The sequence below is a fragment of the Panthera pardus genome, unplaced genomic scaffold (assembly GCF_024362965.1).
Source record: "Panthera pardus isolate Hobbes unplaced genomic scaffold, ASM2436296v1 HiC_scaffold_11, whole genome shotgun sequence".
NCBI lineage: Eukaryota > Metazoa > Chordata > Mammalia > Carnivora > Felidae > Panthera > Panthera pardus.
Genome location: NW_026526666.1, coordinates 63,807,075 through 63,833,258, shown reverse-complemented (window position 1 = coordinate 63,833,258; position 26,184 = coordinate 63,807,075). Strand labels below are relative to the sequence as shown.

The window sequence follows — 26,184 nt, the reverse complement described above, 5'->3', positions numbered from 1 at the left end:
TGAGGTCTGGGGCTGCAGAGAAGCCAGGTGCATGTCTTAAAGGGCCCTGAATGTCAGTCAAGCAGACTTGATCCTCTGGGTGGTAGACGTCACTGTAGGATGCTGAGCAAGGACGGGACAAAGCCCTGCATGCTTGACAGCATTTGGCTGCTGAGCAGAGAACAGTTTGGAGGAGAAGAACAGATTTAGGTTGTCACTGCTGTACTGGTCTAGGGACAGCGCAGTGGGATGGGGAAAGGCCCTGGACTGGCAGGGCAGGGGAGGAATCTAAGGACTTAGCGACCCTTAGCAGTGAGGGGACAGGGGTGGTGCTGACCCCTAGGTTCCTAACCGAGGCTGGAGTGGTGTCCACGCTGTGAACTAGTTCCAGGGGCAGAAGAGGCCCACCATAGCCCGGGGTGCTTATGGGCTGGGTTGCAGGTCACTGTGGGGTCTGGGAACTGCTGCCCTGCTAACTAGGAGACCAAGATGTCTGTAGAGATGTCACTTTACATCTAGGCATGGCACACCTGTCTTCACTCTCCACTTCCCTGGGAAGCAGGTCACAGTCACAGGAGGTGGCCAGCACTTACAGAGCCCAAGAGTGTGCAGCCTGCCAGGCACCAAGAAGCAGTGGCCCAAGAGGGGAATGGGCCTTATCTCAGGTCTCATAACATGTCAGCCGTCACGGCTGGGAAGGGACGCTGAGCAGGCTTGGGGGGTGAAGGGGTGAGGCAGTCTCTTGGAGCAGAGGCCTCAGAAATAGAGCTGATCACAGGCGGCAGGGCTTGTCTTATTGAAAAGGAAGATAGATTTTCTAACAGGAAGAGCTATCCAGGAACAGAAGAAGCTATCTGGTCAATTAGTGTGCTCCCTGTCCCCGGAGGTATTCAGGCAGAAGTTGGACATCCCCCACTCCAACCTCCAGGGCTGCTGAAAGAATCCCTGCATCGGCATGGGGTGGGAAGGCTCCTTGGGCCAAATGAGGCTGCAGGTCTATCCCCAGGAGCCACAGCTCACTCATTCATTCACCGAACATACATTCACCAAGGCCTGCTCTGTGCCAGGCTGGGGACAGCGGGTACCAGCAGTGGGCAGAACAGAACCAGAGAAACCTCTCTCAACCTCCTCTACCCCTACCTGGAGCAGAGGTGGTGCAGCTGGAGCTGGGCAGGGGACAGAGAATGGAGGCCCTGGCTGCCCATGCTCCATGTCTTGGGTCTGCGCCCTCCCCGCTAACAGACCAAGCGCCCTTATCTTCCTGGGCACATCTGGAGCACAGGGCCAAGGGCTGGGCAGGGTCAGACACAACGCAGCCTCCTCCTGCGCCCCACCCCTCCCAGAGGTCTCTGAGGCTCTGGACTCATTTCCTAATGAAGTCCCTGGAAGGACTCTTCCTAATTAAATTAGGACAGTAAGTTCTGGCCTGGGGCCACCGGGAAGAAGCGGGGACAAAGGAGCCTTTTTGGGGGCTCCCTGGCTCCTCCCATTCCATACCACAGCACAGCAGCCCGGCACAGGAGGGGATTCCTGAAAGACCGACAGGAGACAGGAGCTCAGAGCAGGAGGTCAACATAAACCTAGCAAGTCTTGAACTGAGCATTGACCACTCTTCCTGTTCCCCCTAAATTAACTCACACAGTCCTCCAACCACTCTGTGGGGTAGGGATCGATGGCTCCATTTTACAGATGAGATGAGGGCTCACAGAGGTGAAGTAACTTGCCCAGGGTCCCCCAGCTAGGAAGAAGTGAAGTACGGACTCGCCCCCAGGCCGCCTGCTTATCTGTGTCACAGTGGAGCCTCTCACGGATGACACAACGCACGCACGCAGGAGCCATCAGAGGTAGGAGGGCCTGAGGAGTCTTCACATCCGTGGCTCCCACCTAGTTGCACAGCATGCAGAGGTCTTGGTTAGGCCTGGGCCATGCCAGGGAATCTGAATTTCACAAGCTGCCCACAGGAACTCAAACTCCAGATCCAACCCTAACTCTCTCCCAGTACAGATGGGGAGACTGAGGCCCAGGGAAGGGCAGAGACTTGCCCAGATCACTCAGCAAGTCAGTGACAAGGAGAGGTTCCCTGGTTCCTGGTGTGGTGGCACTGAGAGCCTGGGGGGACTGGCTCTCAACAGGGTTCAGTTGACTGATGGAGCCCTCCACTCCCAGGACAGAATCTGCAAGCGTGGGCAAGGCCAAAGGCCAGGGAGGGGGAGGCCGAGGGTCTGGGAGAGGAGGTGGCAAAGAGAACAGGAACTGTAACCACACAGGCTGGCAGACCCCTGTGCTGTGGTACAGCCCAGCTCCTGGCTCTGTGGGACCCAGTGAGGTTTCAGGTGCTGTGCAAAGGCCAGGGACTACTTACTGCTCACTGTACAGAAGTCTGAGGTTCAGGTTCAAGGGACTTGCACCAGGGCCCCCAACCAGGATGTGGAAGAACTACAGGGGAAACCCAGGTCTGGCTGACACTGGGTCAGGAGGCATGCTTGTTCCCGCACCCTTGAGAAGCAGGCAGCTGTGGCAGGCAGGGAAAGGGAAGGGGAAGGGGAGAGGAGACCATCACCCATGTAGCTGATATGAAGTCTGTTCTGGCTAGCTCACAGGTATTAAAGAATCAGTCTAGTCACACTCAGCAGGAAAACAGACAGAAACTCCCAAGTGGCTGTAGTATGTTTTCTATGGTTTAGGCCACGTCCCCTGTGGGAGGGGTTGGATGTCACAGCCCCTGCTCTGGAACTCCGGGGCCTCAGGAAGGGGCAGCTCCTTGTGACCCCCACACCGTGGGCTTGGCCATGACAGACTCCAGCTCCTGTGAACAACCTGGTTCTTAGGGGAAAGCAAAAGATACCCAGAGAATTGGGTCTGAGAGGGATGCCCTACTCCTAATGAGCAGAGACCCCAAGAGAGGCAGGGACCTGCCAATGTCACTCGGCAAGGTAGGAGCTGGGGTGGGGCAGAGGTGGACCTGTCATCTGGGTCAGAGTTTATATCAACCTCAGCCTTCGGGGTGGGGGTAGGTGGGGGCCAGACAGAGGGCTGCAGGCTGGGGCTTAGCGGGGAGAGGCTGCTGTGGCGTGGCAGGGGGCAGGCTGGGAACAGAGACTGCTGGCGCCTATCCAGCTACAAATAATTCTCTGCCACAAACACCCAGTGGGGGACTTTGGCCTTGGCTTGGCTCGGCTGTCTTGGCGGGCGTGGGAGGAAGAACGTCACCCTGACCCCGCAGGCTTCGTATATCCAGAAGGGTCACCTCCCTCCCAGTGCACACCCCCTCCTGGAGCACGCACACCTATGTGTGTTGGTGCACATGGCTGAGAGAGGGCTCTGTGGCTGATAGGGGCAGCAGGTGGCAGTTCGGGGTCCAGGAAGTAAAGGAGGGAGGGACAAGCGCTGGCCTGAATGTCCCTGGATTCGGGCCACCAGGAAAGCCCACCCTTGGCCTCCAGCTATTCACTCGAGCAGCTTAACCTGGCCCTGACGGGGCCTTCCTGCCTCTCATCAGCTGCCAACTCTCTGATGTTAACCTGGCCTTGTCGGTGAACTCAGGCCCTCTCTGGATAACTAACCATGCCAGGCTCGCTAGTTAACCAGTTCTCCTGGGCCCCTCTGCTTGGCCAGCTCCCTCAGACCATGCCGGAAGCAGTCGCCCTGGGGCCCCCAAAGCAGGTGGGAGCAGAGTGGCCGGGTTCCTCCAGACCCTCCCAATCCGAGAAGCTGCTACACTTCCAGGCAGCCGAGTTCTCCCAACTGGCCAGTTGACCTACATCTCTCCCGCTACCATTCCAGGAGCTGCCCCTCTTGTGTCCTTGCTGGATGAGGAGGGAAACTGCTGACAGTCCCTCTGCTTGGCCGTTCCCTCGGCAGGGATCACAGGCTAGGGAAGGGGAACAGAGATGCTCAATTTCAGGGCCAGGTTCTGAGCAGGACATCAGCCCACACACCTCTGAGACGTGGGCTTATTATCCTGTTTCACAGACCGAGGGATCTAAAGCTCAGAATAGAAGACCCACACCAGGGACCCCAGCTAGTCACGGGGCCCGTGGGTCTGTTTTTGTCCATTCCGCCACTATACCCAGCACAATCATGGGCACAGGAAAAAGGGCAGAAGGGAAAGTGGCCCGAGGAGCCTGGGCCTCGGGGCTGAGTTCTGGAAGGAGATCCTACGAAGTCCACTACCCTCTGTCTGCCTGCCCAGAATCCACCCACCAAGCCAGCAATGCTCCTACTAACCCTTCCCAGGCAGTAAGGAGCTCAAAGGCCATAGGTCCCCCACCCCCCAGGCCAGGACTGACCCTGAGCCAGCTCCAGGGAGGAGGAGTCTGCTCAGACTGCTGTTTGCAGGGCAGGTGGAGCAAGGAACAATGGGTAAGGGGAAATAAGTTCAGAGAGGGAGAGACACTGGCCCAAGGTTACTCAGCAAGTTACAGGCCGATACAGAACAACGATTACAATGATGTGGGAATGGATTCTACAAATATCTGGAGAAGAATGAAGACTGGTTTTGTTCCCTTTTGTTTTCTTTGGTGGGGGTAGGGAGTCCTTGAGGCCAGAACATCGTTGTCCTTTCTCCTTGCTTTGCTTTGCGTGGCCCAGATCTGGCTACTTTGTCTGACCCACGGGGCGGAGATCAGGGGGCCCTGTGCTCAAGGAGGTCCTGCGGGCTGCCTGCCTGGTCGGGAAGGGCTGTGGAGATTTAGAGGTGTGGCAGTGAGGTGGGAAAGCGTCACCTCGAGAGAACACCATGGTAAGGACGGAAATGGATGTGCTCGGCAATGTCTTTCCTAAGAATTCATCTTAAGGACGAATGCACAAAGGTATACATACAGTACAAGGATGCATATCCCAGGGCTGTGGACAACAGGACAAAAAACAGAAGCAACTAAACACACGTCTATCAATAGGAGACTGTATAGTTAAGTTATGGAAGATTCCTGCATTGGATGACTGACTAGCCCTGGGAAACAATGATATGACTCTACTGTTATTGACAAAGAAAGTCATGCTTGACGTGGGGAGAAAACAATTAGCATTAACACAGCCTCATTTTTGTTAAAAGAAAAAAAATGCGTGTGTTCATGCACACCCGCTCACAAGCAGAGAAAATCCTCTGGGAGGAGATGCTGCTTACGTGACGGTATAACCGAGGCTGACCGTCACCTTCTTCTTTTTGCTTCTCTGTATTGCTTGTGTTTTTCTTGAAATTACAAGTAGAAAATTACTTTTATATAATCAAAGTAATTTCCACTGGAAAGATAAATAAAATCAACTGAGTTGGGGGGCGCCTGGGTGGCTCAGTCGGTTGAGTGTCTGACTTTGGCTCGGATAGTGATCTCACGGTTCGTGAGTTTGAGCCCCACGTTGGGCTGTGTGCTGACAGCTCAGAGCTGGAGCCTGCCTCAGATTCTGTCTCTCCCTCTCTCTCTGCCCCTCCCCTGTTTGTGCTCGGTCTCTCTCTGTCTCTCAAAAATGAATAAACGTTAAAAAAACAAAGTTTTTTAAAAAAGAAAGAAATAGTCTCCAGAGTGTCTGGGATAAAGTTCCTTGTGGCACCTCAAGGTCAGTGACCAGGGGAGGATGTTGGCCACATGACCATTCCCACAGACCCAGACTGGTAGTTCCCAGAGAGGCTTTGGGCTGTCTGTTCTGCCATGTTCCAAGGGCAGGTTACATGTAGAGGGCATGAGTGGTCACAGGAACTGGGAGCCTCACATCCCTGCCTCTCCTGGGGGACTCTCCCAGTTACCACAGGGCATCCTGAGGTGCCTGATGTGTGCTGGGCTCTATACCCCCAAAGCGGCTAGCTTGTGGGCATCTGGGCTGGGCCCTGCCAGGGACACAGAGGTCACACCGGGTGCAGCAGGTGAAGAACTCACAGGGCCCCTTCCTGAACCACTCGGGCTGAGGGGCTATTCCTGGGGTCTGTGACATTCAGCAGCTTATGAGAGGCGCCAGACAATCATGGCTGGGGATTAAAATTGCCGCTCAGGGGCCCAGCTCATGCTTGAGGGCACCCGGGGGCCAGAGCCGCTCAGGAGGGAGCCAGTATACCCACTGGTAGGGGCTGGCAAGCGGGATGCCTGGGGTGCGTGGGAAGGAAGCAAGGCCCCCCAGGCCACCCTCGCTGTTGTGACTGGGATGTGTGAGCGCATATGGCTTCCTTTCACTTGTGATAGACTGCAGCCGGACAGGCGTGGCCCAGTCCTGCCACTGACCAGCTGGGCTGCCCGGAGCAAGTGACCTCATCTCCTGCAGCCTCAGCTCTTGCCTTTGTGAAGTGCAGTGATGATCCTTTACGGTACTGGCTGTGGGAGGTCTTGCATGAGAAAGTCCTCAGCAGCAAGCACACTCATTAACACCTATTATAATTAACATGATTTTAGATGAGCAATTCAGGGGCAGGTAAGGCCCAGGGTGGGAGCCCCTAGCCGCTTCTTGTGCAGAAGTCCGTGCCCAGCCCTCATCCTGAGAACACCTTGTTCCCTGATCCAGCAGGGAAGAGAGAGGGCAGGGATGGCAGGGGGAGGGGGGAGCATGGCTGTCTTGATTCAAGTCCAGCCCAGGGAGTGAGGTCACCCTGGTTCTGAGAATGGGTCCCTGATGACATCTAGGGCCGATTTCTGGACACCAGGGCTTTGGTTTCAGTTTCTGAAGCCTAGGGCTGGAAAAGCACCCAAGTCTGCAGGGTGGGCACTAAGAAGCCCACACGCACATGCAAGGAGGCAGTCCAGGCCCTGTGTGACTGCCAATAAGCCACCGGCACTCTCTGGGCTTCAAGTGACCCAGCTCCCTTCCTGGTCCTCAAGGGCCCCCCATCTGACCAGTATCAGCTTCTCACCCTCAAAAGTAGGTGACGTTTCCTCGATCATGTTTATTCATTCACATGCCATCCTCCAAATACTTCCCCTGTGCCAGACCCTGTGGGTCACCTCAAATTGCTCAGACACTCCCTTGTAACCTGGACTTCCTATGAGGGGCTATGACAAGGGTGCACAAAGCCATGAGCATCCAGACACAGAAGAGGTTAAAAAGCTGGGGAAGGCTTCACGGAGGTGGCCATGAGCTAGGTGTTGAGGGATGGGTGGTCATCAGGGAAGTACGTGCAAAGACCTAGGATCAGGGACTTGCATGGGAAGTTCAGAGAAATGAAGACCACACTCTGATGTCTCGATGGATGGTCCTGATGACTTGGGCTCTTGAACTTTCCTGGAGGAAACATCTTTCCACTCATAGAGCAATGCACCTGTATCAGTGGCAATTTGCCAGGTCCTCAGTTTCCCTATCCGTACAGGTGGAACAGTAATCTCCACCTCACAGGCAATGGCCAAGAGAGGCCTTGGAAACTGTGGAGGGTCACACCTGTGGGAGGCTGCACAAGGAGCACCGTATGTTGATGCTCCATGGGCGTCTCCAGAGAAGAGTCCCTGCCAGGCTAGAAACCTGCAGCCTGGGACATCGCTGCTACTAACCCACTTCCTCTACATCCTCTGAGCCCCAGGCTCTCTCACCCCCACAAGAGCAGAAGAGTCCTTGGGAGAGGAAGAGTCTGAGGAAGCGTCCAGGCTCCAGACCAGATGGACTCGAATCAAATCCTGGCTCCACCACTTCAGCCTCATGACGTTGCCAAGTCACTTCTCTTTGGGCCTCAGTTTCACCATCTTTAAAATGGGAATAATAAGAAAATAGCCCTCACAGGGTTGTGAGTAGCAAAGCTAACGAATGCAAATTGCCCAACGCGGTGCCAGGCATGGGTTAAGTGGCCAAAGTCTGTTATGTGTAATTCCCTCTAGGGAACTACTTCTTTCAGAATCCCTAGTGCCCAGCATGAGGGTGGCAGAACAGACAATGTAGAGGAGGATCTGAGACTGAGGGAAGAACAAGGACATGTTGTAGGAACTCAGGAACAGGAGAGCTGGAGGACAAGGGGTCAGGGAAGGCAACCTGGCCAGGGGTGGCCTCTCCACCAGGCCTTCAAAGACTCAGTGATCTGGATATGCAAGATCTCGGAAGGGGGGGCAGGTGTTACCAGCGCTGCTTAGAAGTGGGGCCCCAGGTCTGGCTTCCTGGGGGCGGAGCTGGCCCAGGGCTCTGACTACTAACCCTGGAGCCAGGAGAGCTGGATTCCATTTGGTTTTATGGCTTGAGGGGGTACAATCCGGTCCTATACTCTCCTGCTCCCTATCCTCTCCCCAGGGGGCATCTCTCTGGCTTCACCTGCTGCTGGTATTTCCCCAGGGTGGGAAAAACTGTCAAGCCAGCTGCCCAATGACAACTAGGGAGGATGGAGCCAACCAACCCTGAGGCCTACTGCCCCTGGGGGGTGGAGGGCGGGAGGGGGCTGCAGTCTTGAGAAAGCGGAGGGGCTCACAGAGCACAACTCTGTCCAGGGAGGGCCTGTGGAAAGACCCTGAGGGAGAGTCTTCAGCAAACGCTCCCAAGGCTCACAGGGGCTGGCCCTGGGGGCACAAGCCTGGATCTAGAAGACAGGGAAGCTTGGGGCCTGCTGGGCGGAGCTATGGGAGCTGTAGGGTTTCCTTCCTTTAGCACGCACAGCCAGGAGGAAAGGAATACAGGCCAGACAGGACGGAAACCAGCTTCGGGACCAACACGGGCCTGAGGGCAGCCATCCTCTGCCTCTCCCAGGGCCCCAGGCCACTCACCCAGTGAGACCAATCAGGCCTGTTTGGCTCATTTCTTCCCTCAACCCCTCCTTGGGTACCTTTCTGCCACATCCAGGTCCATTTAAATGGCCTTGGCACCACATCCACCATTACCGGGAAGCCTACTGGCTGAGGCAATCCCCAGTGCAGGAACCTTCCGACATCTTGCTAAGCAAATGGAGGCAGGGGAAGCAGGGGGCTCTTGGGTGACCTGCAGTGAGGTTCCTAGAGACTCAGCGAAGCTCCTCCCTCTGAGAACCATCACACCTATTACCATTCATTGAACACCTGCTGCTCATCAGGCACATTGCCTCATTGGCACACAATCCTCAGAATATCTTTGGGAAGGAGAGACTATCGTCACTCCCAAGGCCTATCAAACAAAGGTCCCAGGTGGGATAGAAAACTATGTGTGTCTGATTTAGGGCCCCACTGAGTTACGATTTCAATACGGCTCCCTAAGTCCCTTCTCACTCTCTTCACTCCTGTATCTTGGCCTTGGGAATAGAGGGTAGCAGGGAGGGCTTCCTGGAGGAGGGGACACCCGCACTGAATCTTCTAAGATGGCAATAAGAAGGTAGCCAGGTGAGGGAGCAGAAAGAGCGACCCAGGCAGAGGAAATGACAAGCACAAAGGCCTGGAGGTGAGAAGCAGCAGGAAGGCCAGAGTGAGAGAGAAGCTACAGCTCAGTGTTGCGGGCTCAAAGGAAGAGGCTGGAGGGGAGTGGCAACAGGAGCCAGTCACAGAGAGCCAAATGCAGAGAGGTCTAAGCTGACTTTATCCTGTGGGTATGTGGGAGCCTCAGGAAGGCTGTGAATGGTGGCGTTGCCTGGTCACATGGAGGTTGCAGTTCAGAGGGGAGTAATACTGTCTCTCTGATGAGTCCATCCAAAAAGGGGATGAAGCGGGGCCTAGGGTCTGGGGTGTGAGACCAGGGCCAAGGCCAGGCAGCCCTCTGAAGGCCAGATGCTGGCTGCAAGGCCCAGCTGGGAGCTATGGCCGAGCTTTAATTATTTACAAGGCTGCTTCCCAGCAAGCCTCTGTGCTCCTGCAGCCTGGCCTTGCCCAGCTAATGAACTCTCAGCCATGGGAGACCTCACTGCGGCCATTTGTTATTAAACCTAGGATGGAGGGCTGATGGGGGCTGGGAGTACAAGGGCAAGCTGAAGAAGCATGAACAAGGTGGAAGAATTTGAGCACAAAACCAGTCTACCTGTACACGCAGCCCGGCCCCAAGGAGGAGCACAGAGCTGCGGGCATGAGGGAGGGGGTGGGCGGAGGCTTGATGTCACCTCAAGGGAGGAAATGGAGATCTGGGAGGTCCTGCCTGAGGTCATCAGCTGGTGCTTGGGGCAGCACAGGTGCCATAGTTGGCCGCCTGCATTCACACCCCAGCAACTTCACTTAAACATCAAATACCCATGGGCCAGTTACTTAACTGCTCTGTTCCTTTGTAAAATGGGGCTAATGCAGGTACTTCAGAGACTTGCCCCATTTTACAGAACCGAGGATAATGAGGTGACGCATGTGGAATCTCGGCACAACGCCTGGGCCAATGCAAGGGCGCGGTAAGTGTTCACTGTTGCTGCTGTTACTCCGGGAGCAAAGGGCTGGCCAGAGACCAGAACCCCCGTCTCTGTCCCCAGACACTAAAGAGCAACAGGAAACTGAGGCCAAGGAGCCAACTGGCCTACGTGACCCAGGTCCACAGTCGGGGATCCCACCTCACTTTGCCTACCTGGGCCGCCTCTGGGCTTCCTTGAGCATAGTCCTCAGGCTTCCAGCCTTTTCCTCCGCTTTGAAGCTCTTCTGAGCTAGGAGCTGAAGCCCCATGAGCACTTCACTTCCCCATCCTCCCGGCTCTACCAGTGTCTCCGGTAAGTGCCAAGTCCCACCCACTGTGGATGAAGACTTAGAAGGCCTTGGTCTGAGTTCTTGCTCTAACCCTGAGGAGCTGTGTGACTTTCCGGGGCGGGGCGGTCGTTTCACCTCTCTGAACTCTTGTTTCCTCCTCCACAACATGGGGACCGCACCACCTATTTTTAAATGGTAAGCCTTGAGCGAATGATATTAGTTACCATCTTTCAAGGCCTGGCTTAGCTGTCTCCTCCTCCAGGAAGTCTTCCTTGGCCTCCTCAATGTAAAAGCTTCCTCCCTCCAGCCTCCATCGGGTATTGGTAGTCGCGGGCTGCATCCTGGCCCCGTTGGGAGCTTGCACTCATTCTGCCTCACACAGACTTCACTGACAGAGGGCAACACCCATTTTGCAGGCCCAGAGGTAGGGTGGCTCAGGCTCTCTCACGGGATAGAAGGGTCGGAGTGACAAAGAGGGGGTCAGGTATAAGGCAGAGAGACTGCTCAGGGAGGAGCCAACAGACTTGAGGGGAGGGTACTTCAAGGAAATGCAGGTTGGTCAGGCGGCCCACAGTGGGGGAAACTCCCCACATGAGGAAGCAAGGAATGACGAAAGACCATTTTTGAACACGTAGCGCGACACAGCTGGGTCACCTTTTTGGGTCCTTCTGCACCACACTCCCCACTGCAGCAGGCAGTACTCCTAAGCTAGGAGGCACGTGGACATCCTGACCAAGTTCTGTCACTCTCAGCTGTGTGACCTTGGGCAAATCACTCAACTTCTCTGAGACAGCATCCCTATCTACAAACGGGGATGACAAGAAAAACCCGCACAAGACTGTTGTTGTACAGAGCCAGGGAGATAAGGTAAAACCAACCCAGACTCGCAGTTTCCCTTTCCTTGCCTCATCCTTGGCACTCCCGCTCTAAGGGGAACCACAGAACAACTCCCAGGGAGGACACTCACTGCAATATTTTACTCCAGCCCTACCATTTTCATTGTTTCAATAGCCCTGGGAAATAAATGGTGAGGGTTATGACTGGGCTAAGAATTAAATTCAAGCTCTTACTTAGCAGCTCAATAGCTCAACTTAATCTCTCAGTGCCTCAGTTTCTTTAGTCTGTAAAACAGGGCTGTTCAGAAGATTAAAGGAGCTTATGCAAGATAAGCACTTACCACGGTGCGGGCACACAGCTAATGAATGGTCAGCACATGTTAGTCTCGTTACTTCCAATTACACGAAGAGAACTGGTGTTCAAATACAGGGCAAGAACGATTAGTCCGAGTGGTCAGGTGAGAAGATAGAGACAGGACGGGAAGGGCCAAAACACAGAACCAACTCTGGGTTGGGTCTGAGAATGAATCCAGAGGCTGACTGGCAAACCCATGATAAAACAAACAAACAAACAAACAAACAAACACAAAAGCCTCAAGGACTCAACACAGTGTCGGTCCAGGTGTCCCTCTACCCATCCTGCCACTGTGTGGTGCTGTGGATCTGTCCACCTGTTGCCCTCCTGCAGAGCCTATGGGCCTCCCTGGCCTGCAGGAGTGGGCCTGTTGTCCAAAGTGCCCCAGTGCTGTCACAGAGCAGGCATTCAGTAACGATGAATAATGACCACCTGCGTCTGTTTCTAAAGAGCCCTGTTTTTCTGTTCCTGGAAATACACTCCTTCACGGTAACTGCCGGCGAACTCACTTCTGTCCCACAAACACCCCAGGAAAGAACTTGCAAAGCTGTAGCGCCCAAGGGTACAAACACCACACTCAGCAAAGAAGGCCCGCCACGTGCACACGGCCACCACGGAGGGTTCACGCGCAGCCTCGCAATCCTCGGGCCCTCTCCAGGAAGCAAACCGTTCCTCCCGGCCCCCTCCTTCCTAGTCTGCCCCATGACTCATGCCCGAGCCGGGCTGGCAGTAGAGCCCAGGGTGGCACAAAAAACTCTCCACCGTGACTAGGCAGAAAAGAAGCGGGAGCCAGCGCCAGGGCCTTGCCAGCTCTAGCAACCCAAGAGATGCATGCGGAGGTGTGGCCGGGGCGGGGCCGGGGCAGGGCCCCTGCACCCTGGGCGCCAGAAAACTGCACACCCTCCGGCTCCACGATTGGCCGCTCCGGCCACGGGGGCCTATGGGGTGGTCCTCGCCTAGCCAATCAGGGGCCCCGGGGAGCCCATTCATTCACAAAAAACCAGCAAGGAAAGGAGCCTGGCGAAGCCCGGAATTGCCTGGAACTTTGAAACACCGGTGCGTTCCGTGGGGCCGACGCAGGAGTCCAGGAGTACCCGATCGCAGGAAGCTAGACGCGTACAGGGACGGTCCCGTTCCGGCCCAGCAACCCGGGCGTGGCGCGCCATCCTCCTGGGCCACACCGACTGGGGCTCCGCCCCCGACCTCATTAGGACACGCTGGACGCCCAGCTCACGCTGGGTCGCCAAGGGCCACCCAATCCTAAGGAAGGCGGCGCCTGGGCAGCTTCCTGGCAGTGAGATCCACGCAGGTGGCCCAGCGGCGGCTGCAGCCACGTGTGCGTTGAGCAAGGAGCCCCCCGCCCCCGCCCCGGTGCCTTCCTCCCCCGCCGGCCACTCACGGCAGTCGTCCTCGTCGCTGTTGTCCGAGCAGTCGTCGTCCTCGTCGCACCTCCACACGGAGGGGATGCAGCGCTCATTCCGGCACCGGAATTGGTCTTCTTCGCACTCTTTGACCGGCCCTGCGCGGGGAAGATGGGGGCGTGAGCAGGGTGGCGGATAGCGCAGTCCTGGCTGGGGGGAGGGGTCTACTGGGGTGCAGCAGAGGGGGCGATGATGGAGCCAACGACCTCGGGAGGCCTCGGGCACCCTCGATCCGGAAGGAGGGGAATGGTAACGGGATGGCGGGCTACTCCGTGGCACGACGAGGCCAAGCACACTGTCCGTGTCACACGATTTGACTATACCCCCCATTTAGAACACTCACTCGCACTCACGGCCCATAGCCAGAGATCTACGCAGACATGGCCCACAGGGAGCCCCCGAACACGCCGCGACGCAAGCACTGGGCGCTGCGGGCACATCCCCCTCGCACGCAGCCCCTCTTTCTCCGCGGCGCGCAGGGGTCGCCGGAAACGCATTGTCAAGCGGGGAAGTCTCCCGGTTCAGCTCTCACCGCCGCCGCGAGGCGTGCGTGTCAAATAAACCCCACTGGCGAGATTCACGCAGCCCACCCAAAATCATCAATGACCACCCCTAACCTGCAAAGTTCCCGGCCCGCCTGGCCCCCACGGGGCCCATCCCCCAGGAGCAGGTGCCAGAGGGCAGAGCCAACAACACCGGGAGCCGCGGGGGAGGGGGTCGAGGGCAAATTGAAGGATAACTGGGTCCGGAAAAGCCTAACCCACCCAGGCCCGGGCTCGGGGCCCCAGCGCAACCCGCATCCCGGTCCCCGGGCCGCGCTTTGTTGGCGGCTCCGGCGGCTCAGAGCCCGGCCAGGGACCAGCCTCACGCACCTTCGCCGCCGCGCTGTGGATCTGCCGCCGCCGCGAGATGCTGGAGCTGCAGCAGCAACAGCAGCAGCACCAGCGGCCGGAGCGCGCCCCGCTCGGGGCGGCCCATGGCGGGCCCCGGGCTCCGGCCGCCGCGCCCCGCGCACCCCGTGCGGCTGCTGCCGCCGCGCCTCAGCCCGCCGAGTCCTTGCCGCGGCGCCGGGGCTGCCGCTGCCCCCGCCGCCGCCGCCGCCGCTGCCGCCCGCCCCGGCTCCTCGGCTGCATTTCAAGCAGGTTCCGTGACGCTCGGCGGCGGGGCGGGCTCAGGCTGGGCGCGCGGCCCCGGCCCTGGGCGGCCGCCGCCGGCGCGCGCGCCCCCTCCCGCGGCATCCTCCGCCCCACGCTCCTCCCGCCGCCGCCGCCTCTCCCTCCTCCCTCCTGTCCTTGGTCCACTCCTCCCTCGGCTGGCTCGCGGTGACCCTGCTGAGGGCCCGCTGGCGAGTGGGAGCCGCAGACGCTGGAATGAGCCGGGCGAGGCCCCTGCCCCAGAGGTAGCAGACAGGCCAGGGAAAGCAGCACTGGCTGCCTGGAGGAGGTGACAGGCTGATAGATAGGAGGCTGAGGGGTGAGTAAGAAAGAGTGAACCTGGGCTGGATGGGAGATGATGTTCCCTGGTGCACAGGCCTGTGCAGTGTGCACATGGGACAGAGGTGGTGGTGGTGGGTCAGGGTCTCCATACCAAGACGTGTGAGATCAGGAGAAGCTGGGGGAGCTGGACTGGACCTAAGCACGCCTCATCCGCTCCCACCCAGATATGATGCATGTGTGGAACTGGTTAATGTGCCCATGTGCCTCTGTGCATATTACATGCTCATGTGACCGTGGCTGAGGATGTGAGGCAGGTGGCTTCAGTCTGGCACACGGACTTTATGCATTCATCCTTTTCAGCATTCTCCATGGCACCAGGCAAAGGGGCAATCGGGGGGACCTGCAGGGACAACACCAAATTCTTTGCTATGATGGACAAGGGAGGGGACTGTGGCGCTCCACAAAAGGAATGTGTTATCCCTGCCTATAGGGGACACACACCCAGGGCCTCTGTCCACCCTCTGTATGAAGGAGAAGTCTGTGGAGGGTCCTAGTCCCATCTCACCCATGCCAGGGTGCAGAGAACAGACTGGGAACTAGATTTTAGCTGCCTGCTGGTAAGTGAGGTCGAGCCCACACAACCTTCTTTGGAAAATAAGGTTTGAGGGCATTGGCCACTAAAAGAGACAGACTGGCAGGTGTCTAGGCCCAGCAGAAATCCCCCCCTTCCATCTCCCCCTGCCCCTTCTCCTCCATGACAGAGGGGCAGAAGAGGGAGCTTCAGGAGCTGTTAGTCCCAGGCCTGGAAGCCACTGTCTCATCAGCAGCCCTACTACTGAGCCATATTCCTTCCCACAGGGGGCAGCCCCTTGGCAATGGCTGTGGCCACCTCATAGGAGAGGGGCACAGACTCCAGAGAGCCCAGCAAGTGCTCTTGCCATTACCCCTTTTATCCTTTGTTCATTCAGTCACTGAACAACTATATCCCAGCCCTGCTCTGTGCCAACGCTTTCCTGGGCCTAGGGGCGACAAGGTGAATCAGACATGGTACCAGTCCTGGTGAAGTCCCTGACTGGTGGGGAGACAGGCCATTAACACACAATGAAATGCATGCACACTTTCCACAAAAACTTATGGAGCACCTACTCTGTGCCCGGCATTATCTGAGGCCCAGGGATACAGTGTAGAAATAGAGGAGGTCTCTCTTTGTTCTCCTGCAGCTTACATCTTCCTTGGGAGAGGAAAACACAAAGGCAAGAAAATAAAAAAGATAATTTCAGATCATCATACCTACTATGAAAAAAAAATAAAACACGGTGATATGAGAGTGATGGGAAATAACAGGTAAACAGAGAAGGCATCTCTGAGGAGGTGACATTTCCCTGAATGGCAAGAAGGATGCTCTAGATTGAATATGTGTGTCCTTCCAAAATTCATATGTTGAAACTTAGTGTCCAGTGCAAGGGTATTTAGAGGTGGGTCTTTTGGGAGACAATTAGAACGTGAATAGAATTAGTGCCCTTATAAAAGAAGCCTCAGAGGGATCTCTGGGCCCTTCTGCCATGTGAGGACACTGTGAGAAGACAGTCATCTGTGAACTAGGGAGTGGGCTCTCATCAGATACCAAATCCGCTGGTGTCTTGATCTTTCGGTGCCTTGATCTGGGACATTTAGCCTCCAGACCTGTGAGACTTGAATTTCGGTTGTTTATAAGCCACCCAGTCTATTATGGTATTTTGTTACGGCAGCCCAAATGGACTAAATGCCCAACAACATGAAGACCAGGTGGAAGGGCATTCCTGGCAAAAGGAACAGCATGACAGGGCTGGAACCTGCTGGTGAGGAGAAGGTGGGTGCATCAGGTGAGGTCAGAGGGAGTCAGGAAGGCTCTGATCACATGAGGGCTTTGTAGGTCACAGCAAGGAGTTTGGGTTTTATTCCAAGCATGGTGATGCCTGCTGTGACAACAGGATGCCTGGGACTATGGAGCCCAGGATGGAGTCCCTCGTGTAGCCCAGACTGACCTCTCCAAGTCAGCGGCTCCTCCTCCACTCTGTGATCTTAAGAAAGTCAGTCCCCATTGTTAAGCCTCAGTTTCTCATCTGAGAAATGGGGGAGATGGGGAATTTCCAAGATAGATTCTAGTTTTAAGATTATTGTGTGGTTTGCAGTTTAGAGGCAGCAAGGTTAGAGAGGTTAAGAGCATGGGCTCTGGGTTAGACTGCCTGGGTTTAAATCTGTTCATTCCCGGGGCACCTGGGTGGCTCAGTCGGTTAAGCGGCCGACTTCGGCTCAGGTCATGATCTCACGGTCCGTGAGTTCGAGCCCCGCGTCGGGCTCTGTGCTGACAGCTCAGAGCCTGGAGCCTGTTTCAGATTCTGTGTCTCCCTCTCTCTGACCCTTCCCCGTTCATGCTCTGTCTCTCTCTGTCTCAAAAATAAATAAACGTTAAAAAAAAATTAAAAAATTAAATCTGTTCATTCCCTTCCTAGCTATGTGACCTTGGGCAACTCACTTAACCTCTGTAGCTCAGTGTCTTCCTCTAAAATGGGAATGATGACAGAACTCATCTCACAGGGTTGTGAGGATTATATTAGATGAGATTATGTATGCACAGGATGAAGTATACAGTTGGTGCATATTAACCATTATTTATGTTACTATAATTCAAACACAACTCCCTTTTCAAAAACCCCCAGTGACTTCCCAACACTCAAAGAATAAAGATTGAGCCCAGGCATTCACTGACTTCCCCTCCCAAGGGAGATCTTTGTTCATATGGTCTCCCCCAGATCCAGTGGCCAAGATGGGCAGCTCCTTGTTTCTCAACAGCCCACATCAGAGGTTTTCTAGGCTCCCCTCAGTCCACAGCCAACTTGGGCCACTTCCCTCTCTCCCTAGTCAGCCTGTGACCTCCCTGAGGACAGGAAGCAACTCTCCTGAACTTCTGGGTCTCTGGCATGGGGCACATTTGACCAATATTTGTTTCTGCCTTGCTGAAGTTTTCTGTACCCCCAGGAGGACTATGTCATACTCATCCTTATTTTCAGAGGATAAGTACAAGGCCTGCCGCACAACTAGCATTTGATAAATGATGCTTAAATACTCGAGAAGGTTAACAGGTAAACCATATCAAGTAATGATAACAGCTAATTCTTACAGTACACTTGCTGGGGGCAAGCACCATCGGAGTGCTTTAAATGCTTTAACTCATTTAGTCCTTGTAATATCCCCCCCTGAGGCAGGTTGTGTGTTTATCCCACTTTGCAGATGAGCACACTAAGGAATGGGGAGGTCACACAGCTAGTAGATGACAGAGCCAACATTTGAACCCAGGTGGCAGAACTGGGAAGTTTTCAGGGCACGTAAGTTGGCTAATTCTGGGGAGGGGCAGTTGGAGAAAGCCCAGCCCCTGACAGACACCAGGCACCAAATGGACACTGGGGTACAGTTTTTGCTGCCTGGGTGATTTGTCCCCACCTGTCCTCTCTCTCCATCCTGGGATGACTCAAGCAAGCATACAGGCCGTGTCCGCTTTTGGGTGTCCGAAGAAAACCCTCAAACCCAACCCCAAGCGCAGTGAGTTTGCCACGAGAAAGAAACAAATGTCATTCCACCTGCTGTCAGCACGTCACTCTGCCCTGCCCAAGCCTCCATGTTCTGCCTCCAGAACTGCTGGGGCCCAGCAGCTCACCCGATGCACGCTCCACTCCCTCACCTTGGCCCCACAAGAACCGGAGCTTTTGCCAGTCTGTACCCTCTGCCTAGAACACTCTTGCACTGTCTGACTTCTATTTCATCCTTTGAGCCTGAGCTCAAATGCCTCCTCCTCTGGGAAGCCTTCCAGCCTCATCCAGAAAGGTCACAGCCAGAGCCTAAAGGCTTTCTGCATATATCTCCCCAGACTTCCTTGACTGGACTTGTGCTAGGTGAGGCACAGATGAGCAAGACTAAGTCCCTGCCTTTGAGGATCTCTGGTCTGGGGGCAGACAGTGACAGTGCAGGGTAATAACCCCTGGTGGGGCTGCTCAGGGGGGTCAGATTCCCACGCCCAGGTACCCAAGGCTATGTCACCCACCCAGCCAGGGTAACAAACCAACGACCTGAGATAATCACAGCTGAGCTGTAAGGGCAACAGAGCTCTCCCACTGTCCATGGCCTTCAGTTTACAGAAGTCTAGCCCAAGTCTTTCCTGCTGTACTGTGAGCTAATTGCTAATTTCTCTTTGCCACTTTTCTCTGTATTTTTTCCTCTTACTCTCTCTGGATAGACAGAATATCTTCATTCCTGTAAAAAAAGTATTCTCATTCATTACGTGTACTTAATATAGGTCCAAACTGCCAAGGTTTAAATCACTTGCTAACTGTGTGACCCAGGGCAAGTTATTTGAGCTCTCTGTGCCTCAGTGTTCTTATCTATAAAATGGGGATGACAATGTTACCTAATAGTATTAGTTATCTATGACTGCATAACAAAATACACCAAAACTTAGCAACTTAAAGCAACAATAAATATTTATTATTTCTCACAGTGTCTATGGGCCGGGAATTTGGAAGCAGCTTAGTTGGGTCACAATGTTAGTGGTGCTGTGGCCTTCTGAAGGTTTAACTGGGGCTGGAGGGTCTGGGTTGTCTCACTCACATGGCTGGCAAGTTCTTGTTGGCTTTGACAGTATGACTCAGTTTTTCACCACATGGATTTCTCCACAGGACTGCTTGAGTGCTCTTACAACATGGCAGCCAGCTTCTCCCACAGTTACCCATTCAAGAGAGACAGAGAAAGCAAGGAGAAAGTCATAATGTCTTTTTATGATCTAACTGTGGAAGTTGTACTGCATCATTTCTGCAATATCCTACTGGTTACCCAGGTCAGCTCTCGTCCATGTGGGAAGGGACCATACAGCAGCATACCAGCCAGAAGACATAAATCACCGTGAGCCTCTTGGAGACTGGTTGCCACACTCATAGAATTGCCATCTCATAGAATTCGTGAGGATGAACGAAGTTAGTATACATAAAGTGCTCAGAAGAGTTTTCGATACATAGCACACCCTGTATAAGTGTTGGTATTGTTGTTGTTTCTGTGAGTTAAGAGTACAGAGTAAGCCTCCATAACGATTATCTACAGTTACCATGAACATCATTGCTATTAGCTGCAAGGACCCCTTCATGACACAGATGGAGACACCCAGCAACTGAGAGGATGAAGGCGTTTCACGGTTTCATAGCAGACCACAGGCAGAGCAGGACCAACCCCGCCTTGGTTTCTTGCTTCCTGGCTATGTACTCTCAGAAGAGCTGGAGTTTTTTTAGTAATCTCTACACCCAGTGTGGGGCTTGAACTCAGAACCTCAAGATGAAGAGTCACATGCTCTTCCAACTGAGCCACCCAGGTGCCCCCCCCCCCCCCGATATTTGCTCTTTTATGATTGGCTTGTTTCACTTACAGTGTCTTCGTGTTCATCCATGTTATAGTGTACTATAGGACTTCCTTCCTTTATAAAGCTGAGCAATATTCCATTGTGTGTGTATTTCACATTTTGTTTACATATTTATCCATTGATAAATAAATAAGCCCATTGCCACTTGGGTTGCTTCCATCTCTTGGCTCTTGTGAATAATTCTGCTATGAATATGGGTGTACAAATATCTCTTCAAGATCCTGCTTTCAGTTATTTTGGGTATATACCCAGGAGTGGAGTTGCTAGATCATATAATGATTCTATTTTTAATTTTCTGAAGCACTTCGCTGTTTTCCACAGCGACTGCACCATTTTATATTTTCACCAACATGGCACAAGGGCTCCAATTTCTCAACATCCTCACCAACACTTGCTATTTTCTGCTTTTGCTCTTACTTTTTTTCAACGTTTTTTTTTTTTTTTTATTTTTTTTATTTTTGGGACAGAGAGAGACAGAGCATGAATGGGGGAGGGGCAGAGAGAGAGGGAGACACAGAATCAGAAACAGGCTCCAGGCTCTGAGCCATCAGCCCAGAGCCTGACGCGGGGCTCGAACTCATGGACCGCGAGATTGTGACCTGGCTGAAGTCGGACGCTTAACCGACTGCGCCACCCAGGCGCCCCTCTTACTTTTTTGACAGTAGTCATTCTAAGGGTACGAGGTAGTATCTCACTGTGGTTTTGATTTGCATTTCCTTGATGAGTAGTGATGTTGAGGATCATCTCATGTGCTTCTTAGCTATTTATACATTTTCTTAGGAAAAATGCCCATTCGAGTTCTTGGCCCATTTTTTAAATCAAGTTGTTTGGTCTTGTTGTTGTTGAATTGTAGGAATTCTTTATATATTCTGGATATTAGCCCCTTATTGTATACATGATTTGCAAAGGTTTTCTCCCATCCCATGGGTAGCTTATTCACTCTGTTGATTGTGTCCTTTGATGCACAACTCTTATTTTTAATATAGCCCAATATGTCTATTTTTCCTTTGTTGCCTATACTTTGGGTGGCATATCTTGGGAGGATTTTTATGTGATCACAACAAAATAAATGCTATTCCCAGTGTGCCATGATGAATTTTTTTCCTGCACAACTTTGTGTCTTTCCTGGAATTAATAATTGATTCTTTTTATTTTTATTGTTTTATTCTTTGCTTAATTTTCTATGTATTCATCCCTTATTCATCCCCAAACTCTCCCTCAATTTGTGTAAATCTCCTCTTAACACAATCACCCATATTAAGGACTCACTGGCTCGTGTGGAGGAAGTCCCTGCAGATCTCTGACGACTCTATCTGGACGGGTGGACGGCAGGGCCAGCTGCTCAGCTCTCGTCCTGGACTTTCCCTTCACGGTCACCTGGAGGTTTCTCTGCACTTTTCTCTTATGTCAAATCCCTTGCTTCTCACATCCCACATCTTCCTCTTTTTTTTTTTTTAACTTTTTTACATTTATTTATTTTTGAGAGACAGAGTGAGACAAAGTGAGAGTGGGGAAGTGGCAAAGAGAGAGGGAGACACAGGACTGGAAGCAGGCTCCAGGCTCTGAGCTGTCAGCACAGAGCCTGACACGGGGCTCCAACCCACAGACCGTGAGATCATGACCTGAGCTGAAGTCGGACGCTCAACCAACTGAGCCACCCAGGCGCCCCCCCACATCTTCCTCTTTTTATACTCACATCTGGATTGGGGGGAACACCTACCCACAGCTTTCTAGAAGGAGGTATTTGAGGTATATTTTTGGAGGCCTTGTATTTCTAAAAGTGCCTCACATTTACTCAATAGCATAACTAGGTATTGAATTCTAAGTTGGAAATCATTTTCCTTCTGAGTTGTGAAGGCTTGCTCCAGTGTCTTCTAGTTTCTGTCGAAAAGTTCAATGTCATTCTGTTTCATCATTTTTTATCGGAGCCCTACTCTTTCTCTCTGGAAGCTTTTAGTCTCCTGTGTCCTCAGTGTGTCTTGGGGTAAAATCTATTTCCATTCATTGTGCCGGGCACGCAGTAGGTCACCTTGTTCTGGAAATTCATCTTCAATCTGGAAAAAATTTTCTGGAACTACCTCTATAATGATTTCCTCACCTCCACTTTCTCTTTTGTTGTTGTTTTTTCTTCTCTTTCTGACTCTCTTTAATTATTTCAATATTGGCCCTTTGGACTGGTCTTCTACATTCTTTTATTTTTATTTTTATTTATTTATATTTTTTAAGTAATCTCCACACCCAACGTGGGGCTTGAACTCACAACCCTGAGACCAAAAGTTGTAGGCTTTACCGACTGAGCCAGCCAGGCACTTTTCTACATTCTTTATATATATATATATATATATGTATATATATATATATATATTTTTTTTCCACCTCTTTTTGTTCTCCATTCTGGAAAATTTCTTCAATGCCCTACAGAGTTGCTTTTTTTTTTCCTTTTTCTCAGCACATTTCCAAGAGCTCCTTATTTGTTCTCTGACCACTGCTTTTGCATAGTATCTTGTCTTTTTTTTTTTTTATGGATGCAGTATTTTTTTTTTGAGGATGTTAATGTTAACAATGTTTGTTGTTTTTGTTTTTGTTAAAGTGTTTATCACTATGCATAGTCTCTGCTTCCTCCAAGTTAATTTTTTTCTGACTGTTGAAAAGGTAGGTTATAAATTGGGAGGATGTATTGAAGCACACATAACAAAAAAAAGCATTACTACTCAGAATCCATAACGAATTCTTACAAGTTAATAAGAGAAGACAGCAACTCAATTAAAAAAAAAAAGAAAAAGAAAAAAAGAAAAAAAATAGGGGCACCTGGGTGGCTCAGTGGGTTAAGCGTTTGACTTCAGCTCAGGTCATGATCTCATGGTTTGTGGGTTTGAGCCCCGCGTCAGGCTCTGTGCTGACAGCTCAGAGCCTGGATCCTGCTTCAGATTCTGTGTCTCCCTCTCTCTCTCTGCCCCTCCCTCTCTCAGTGCTCTCTCTCTCTCTCTCTATCTCAAAAATAAACATACAGTAGCAAAAACTTCAAAACCAAGCTGGTGTCTTTAAGCAGGAAAATGAATTAATAAACTGTGCTATCTCCATATAATGAAACCCCACACAGCAGTGGAAATGAATCAGATCTAACCGCAGCCAACTATGTGAAGGAATCTTAGAAACATAACACTGAGTGAGAAAAGCTTGTCACAGAAGACTCCATGCAACACGATCCAACACTTTTAAGGTTCAAACACAAGCAAAAATAAACTATGTTGTTTAGGTTTTCATACATATGTGGTATGTAATACAAGTGTTTTGGTTTTCGGGTTTTTTTTTTTATTGCGGAAACGATTCATGCAAAATTCTAGATAGCAGTTTCTTCTGTAGGGAAGGCAAGGGAATGGGGAAAGGACGAAGCCCACGTATTAGTCATGCTCTCATGGTTTTATTGGGTTCAAAGGTTTTCATGATTATGCTTCATATCCAGGGTGGTCAGACATCCGGTATTCCCAGATTTACACCTGTTGTCCCAACATAATTATTCATCACAATGTAATAGGGTATCTGTGGCTGCAATGTAATAGGGTATCTGTGGTTTGGCCTGGGCATTCTTCTGAACCAGTCTGGGTATCTGTCCTTGGGACCTCGGATGAACCCCTCTGGCCACTCTGACCTCCCTATGCCTTGGTCCTCACCCCCCATCCTACCCCAGGTCCCACTCTGCCCTCTTCTCCACCTGTCACTCAGTATGGGATGGTCCTCTAGAGGTCCCTAAAATTTCACTCACAGTACAGGGCCACCCAGGATCAATGACACCCCCTCTGTGCCAGGCTCTATGCTGAGCAATGGTGGGGACCCAACCTGGCCCTGCCCTTGAGGAGCTGTCAAGGTTCAGGTGGACAGGGATACTGTGACAGTCCAGCACACCATGGTAGTGACATAGCCTGGGGTGTGGCCCAGCAAGGGTGCAAACATAGCCCAACCCAGGGACCCAGGGAACTGTGGGGAGCTGGGTGGGACAAGTGGGGAAGAGTGGTCTCAGCAGAGAAAACAATATGTAGAGAGCAGTGGTGGAAAAGAGCCAGCTGGACTCAGAAAAGGCAGTTCACACAGGTCAATCTGTGCGGAGCACAGGGCACAGGGCAGCACAGGGGCAGGAAGCAAGCCTGCAAAGGAGACCTCCTGGGGGCCTTGAATGCCGAGCCTGGGACCTGGTCCATATCCTGAGGGTGGGGAGAAGGCACTGAAAGAATCGGTGAGGCTCAGAGAACTATGAAGTCAGGAAGAGTTGTATCAAATGAGGTTAAGGAGAAAACTGGAGAGAGTCAGAGGCACAGAAGGAGACAAAGCAATAAAGAGATTTTACTATTCTGCTAGGTCTTGGAAGCCCACCCCAGCCCAGGCTCCCCTCCTGCATCCCTTGTGGCCACCCGCACACCCATGCTGACACGCTCTGCCGAGGTGACACACTCTGCAGAAATGCTCAGTGGTCTTGTGTGCGAGCCCTGGGTTCCCATCCCAGCCTTGCCAAGTTCTACCTGTGTAACCTTGGGCAGTGACTCAGTCTCACTGTGACTCCGGTTTCCCACTCTGTAAAATGAGGGTGAAGAACGTATCTACCTCATGGAGGCTTAATGGAATCATAAAGGGGCTGGAACATGGTAAACTCTCAATGGGCGTGAGCCATCCCTGTTCATGGAGCAGAGGCAGTTGACTGCAGAGACAAGACTTGTGGGCCAGGACTCAGCACAGCACCAGGATATACACCCAGATGCAAGGACTTTGGCGTGTCACTGCTGTACCCTTTGCAACTAGAGCAGTGACTTGTTCAGTGAATAGATGAATGAAATTTCAGGACTCCAAGGTGCCCCCCTTAGAAATAAAGCCTAAAAGTCTCTCCCTGTCCTTGCCTGGAGTGGGGGTGGGGGGTGGAATGTGTATAATGATGCAAAGTGCATTCCCTGAAGCCCAATCCCCCCACCTACAGTTTCCAGTTCCTTTTGGACCCTCACCGCACCCCTGTTGGCGAAGTATCACTGCCTCTCCAGATGAGGACACTGGGGCTCTAAAAAGTGTGTCGCCTGCCCAAGGCCACGCAGTCAAGGACCAAGCTCAAGACTTCTGGCTCTCACTGCTCCACAGCTGTCTGAATATAGAATCCCAAAACATCAGAGCTGAGAGACCTTGAGAGAGGACATCTTGGATGTGGTTTTTTAGTCGTAGAATTCTTTCTTCAAGAAAAATCTGGGGGCACCGGAGCACCTGGGTGGCTCAGTTGGTTAAGCGTCTGACTTCAGCTCAGGTCATGATCTCATGACTCATGGGTTTGTGCTCTGCTTCAGGCTCGGTGCTGGCAGCTCAGAGCCTGGAGCCTGTTTCGGATTCTGTGTCTCCCTCTCTCGCTGCCCCTCTCCTGCTCATGCTCTGTCTGTCTGTCTGTCTGTCTCTCTCTCTCTCAAAAATAAATAAACATTAAAAAAAATCTGGGGGCACCTGGATGGCTCAGTCGGTAGAGCATGCAACCCTTGATTTCAGGGTTGTGAGTTCGAGCCCCACGTTGGGCATAGAGCCTACTTAAAAAAAAAAAAAAAAAAAAAAAAAGAAAGAAAGAAAGAAGAATCTGTGTGAAACCTCCAGATCTGAAATCTATCGAAGAACATATTAGTCATGCTAGTCTGGGCTCTACTAAGGTAGCAAATAAACCCCGAAATCTCAATGGGGTAACACCATAAAAGTTTATTTCTTGCTCACACAACTACAATGTGGGTCAGTGGCTCTCCTGAGCATCTCTTTTCCACGTGACAACTCAGGAATCAGGTTCCTTCCACATTATAGTGCCACTGTATATAATGTGACTTCACTGCGCTGCCATGTAGGAGGTAAGGGAAAAAGCAAAGAGTGCCATACTAGCAGTTTTCTAGCTGGGCCTGGGAGCAGCATACATTACCTCTGCCAACACCCTTTTCAAAAAACCCCAGCTGCTGGCTTTTGTCACCTTGGGCAAGACCGCAAGAAATGCAGTCTTCCTGGGCACCCAGGAGGAAGAAGTAAGTCTGGCGAGCCCGTGGTGACACCGCGTGCTTCTGTTGCAGGGCAAAGAGGAATCCCAGGGGCCCGTAGCTGGCATCGCTCCACCCAAGCCGCCTCCCCAATGGGGAACATAGTCTGAAAGTCTCCACTTGTGTCCAGCAGCTGGAGAGGCTGCGGCCCAGAGAGGGGCAGGATTTATTTGT

The 26,184-nt window shown here is 52.6% G+C and overlaps 1 protein-coding gene across 8 annotated transcripts in view; it reads right to left on the bottom strand.

The window, feature by feature from the left end:
- Nucleotides 1-14,249, bottom strand: part of LRP8 (LDL receptor related protein 8) — a 79,872-nt gene extending 65,623 nt beyond the window's left edge. For 2 of the 8 annotated variants that reach the window (XM_053895138.1, XM_053895139.1), the window contains exons 1-2: nucleotides 13,972-14,249; nucleotides 13,078-13,197 (exon numbers count right to left, since the gene is read on the bottom strand). In XM_053895138.1, coding sequence (XP_053751113.1) covers nucleotides 13,078-13,197; nucleotides 13,972-14,077 — 226 coding nt within the window. In that variant the 5' untranslated portion in view covers nucleotides 14,078-14,249. The remainder of the gene's footprint in view (nucleotides 1-13,077; nucleotides 13,198-13,971) is intronic. The other 6 variants (XM_053895151.1, XM_053895152.1, XM_053895140.1 and 3 more) reach the window with 5 other exon arrangements.
- Between the last annotated feature and the right edge of the window lie 11,935 nt (nucleotides 14,250-26,184).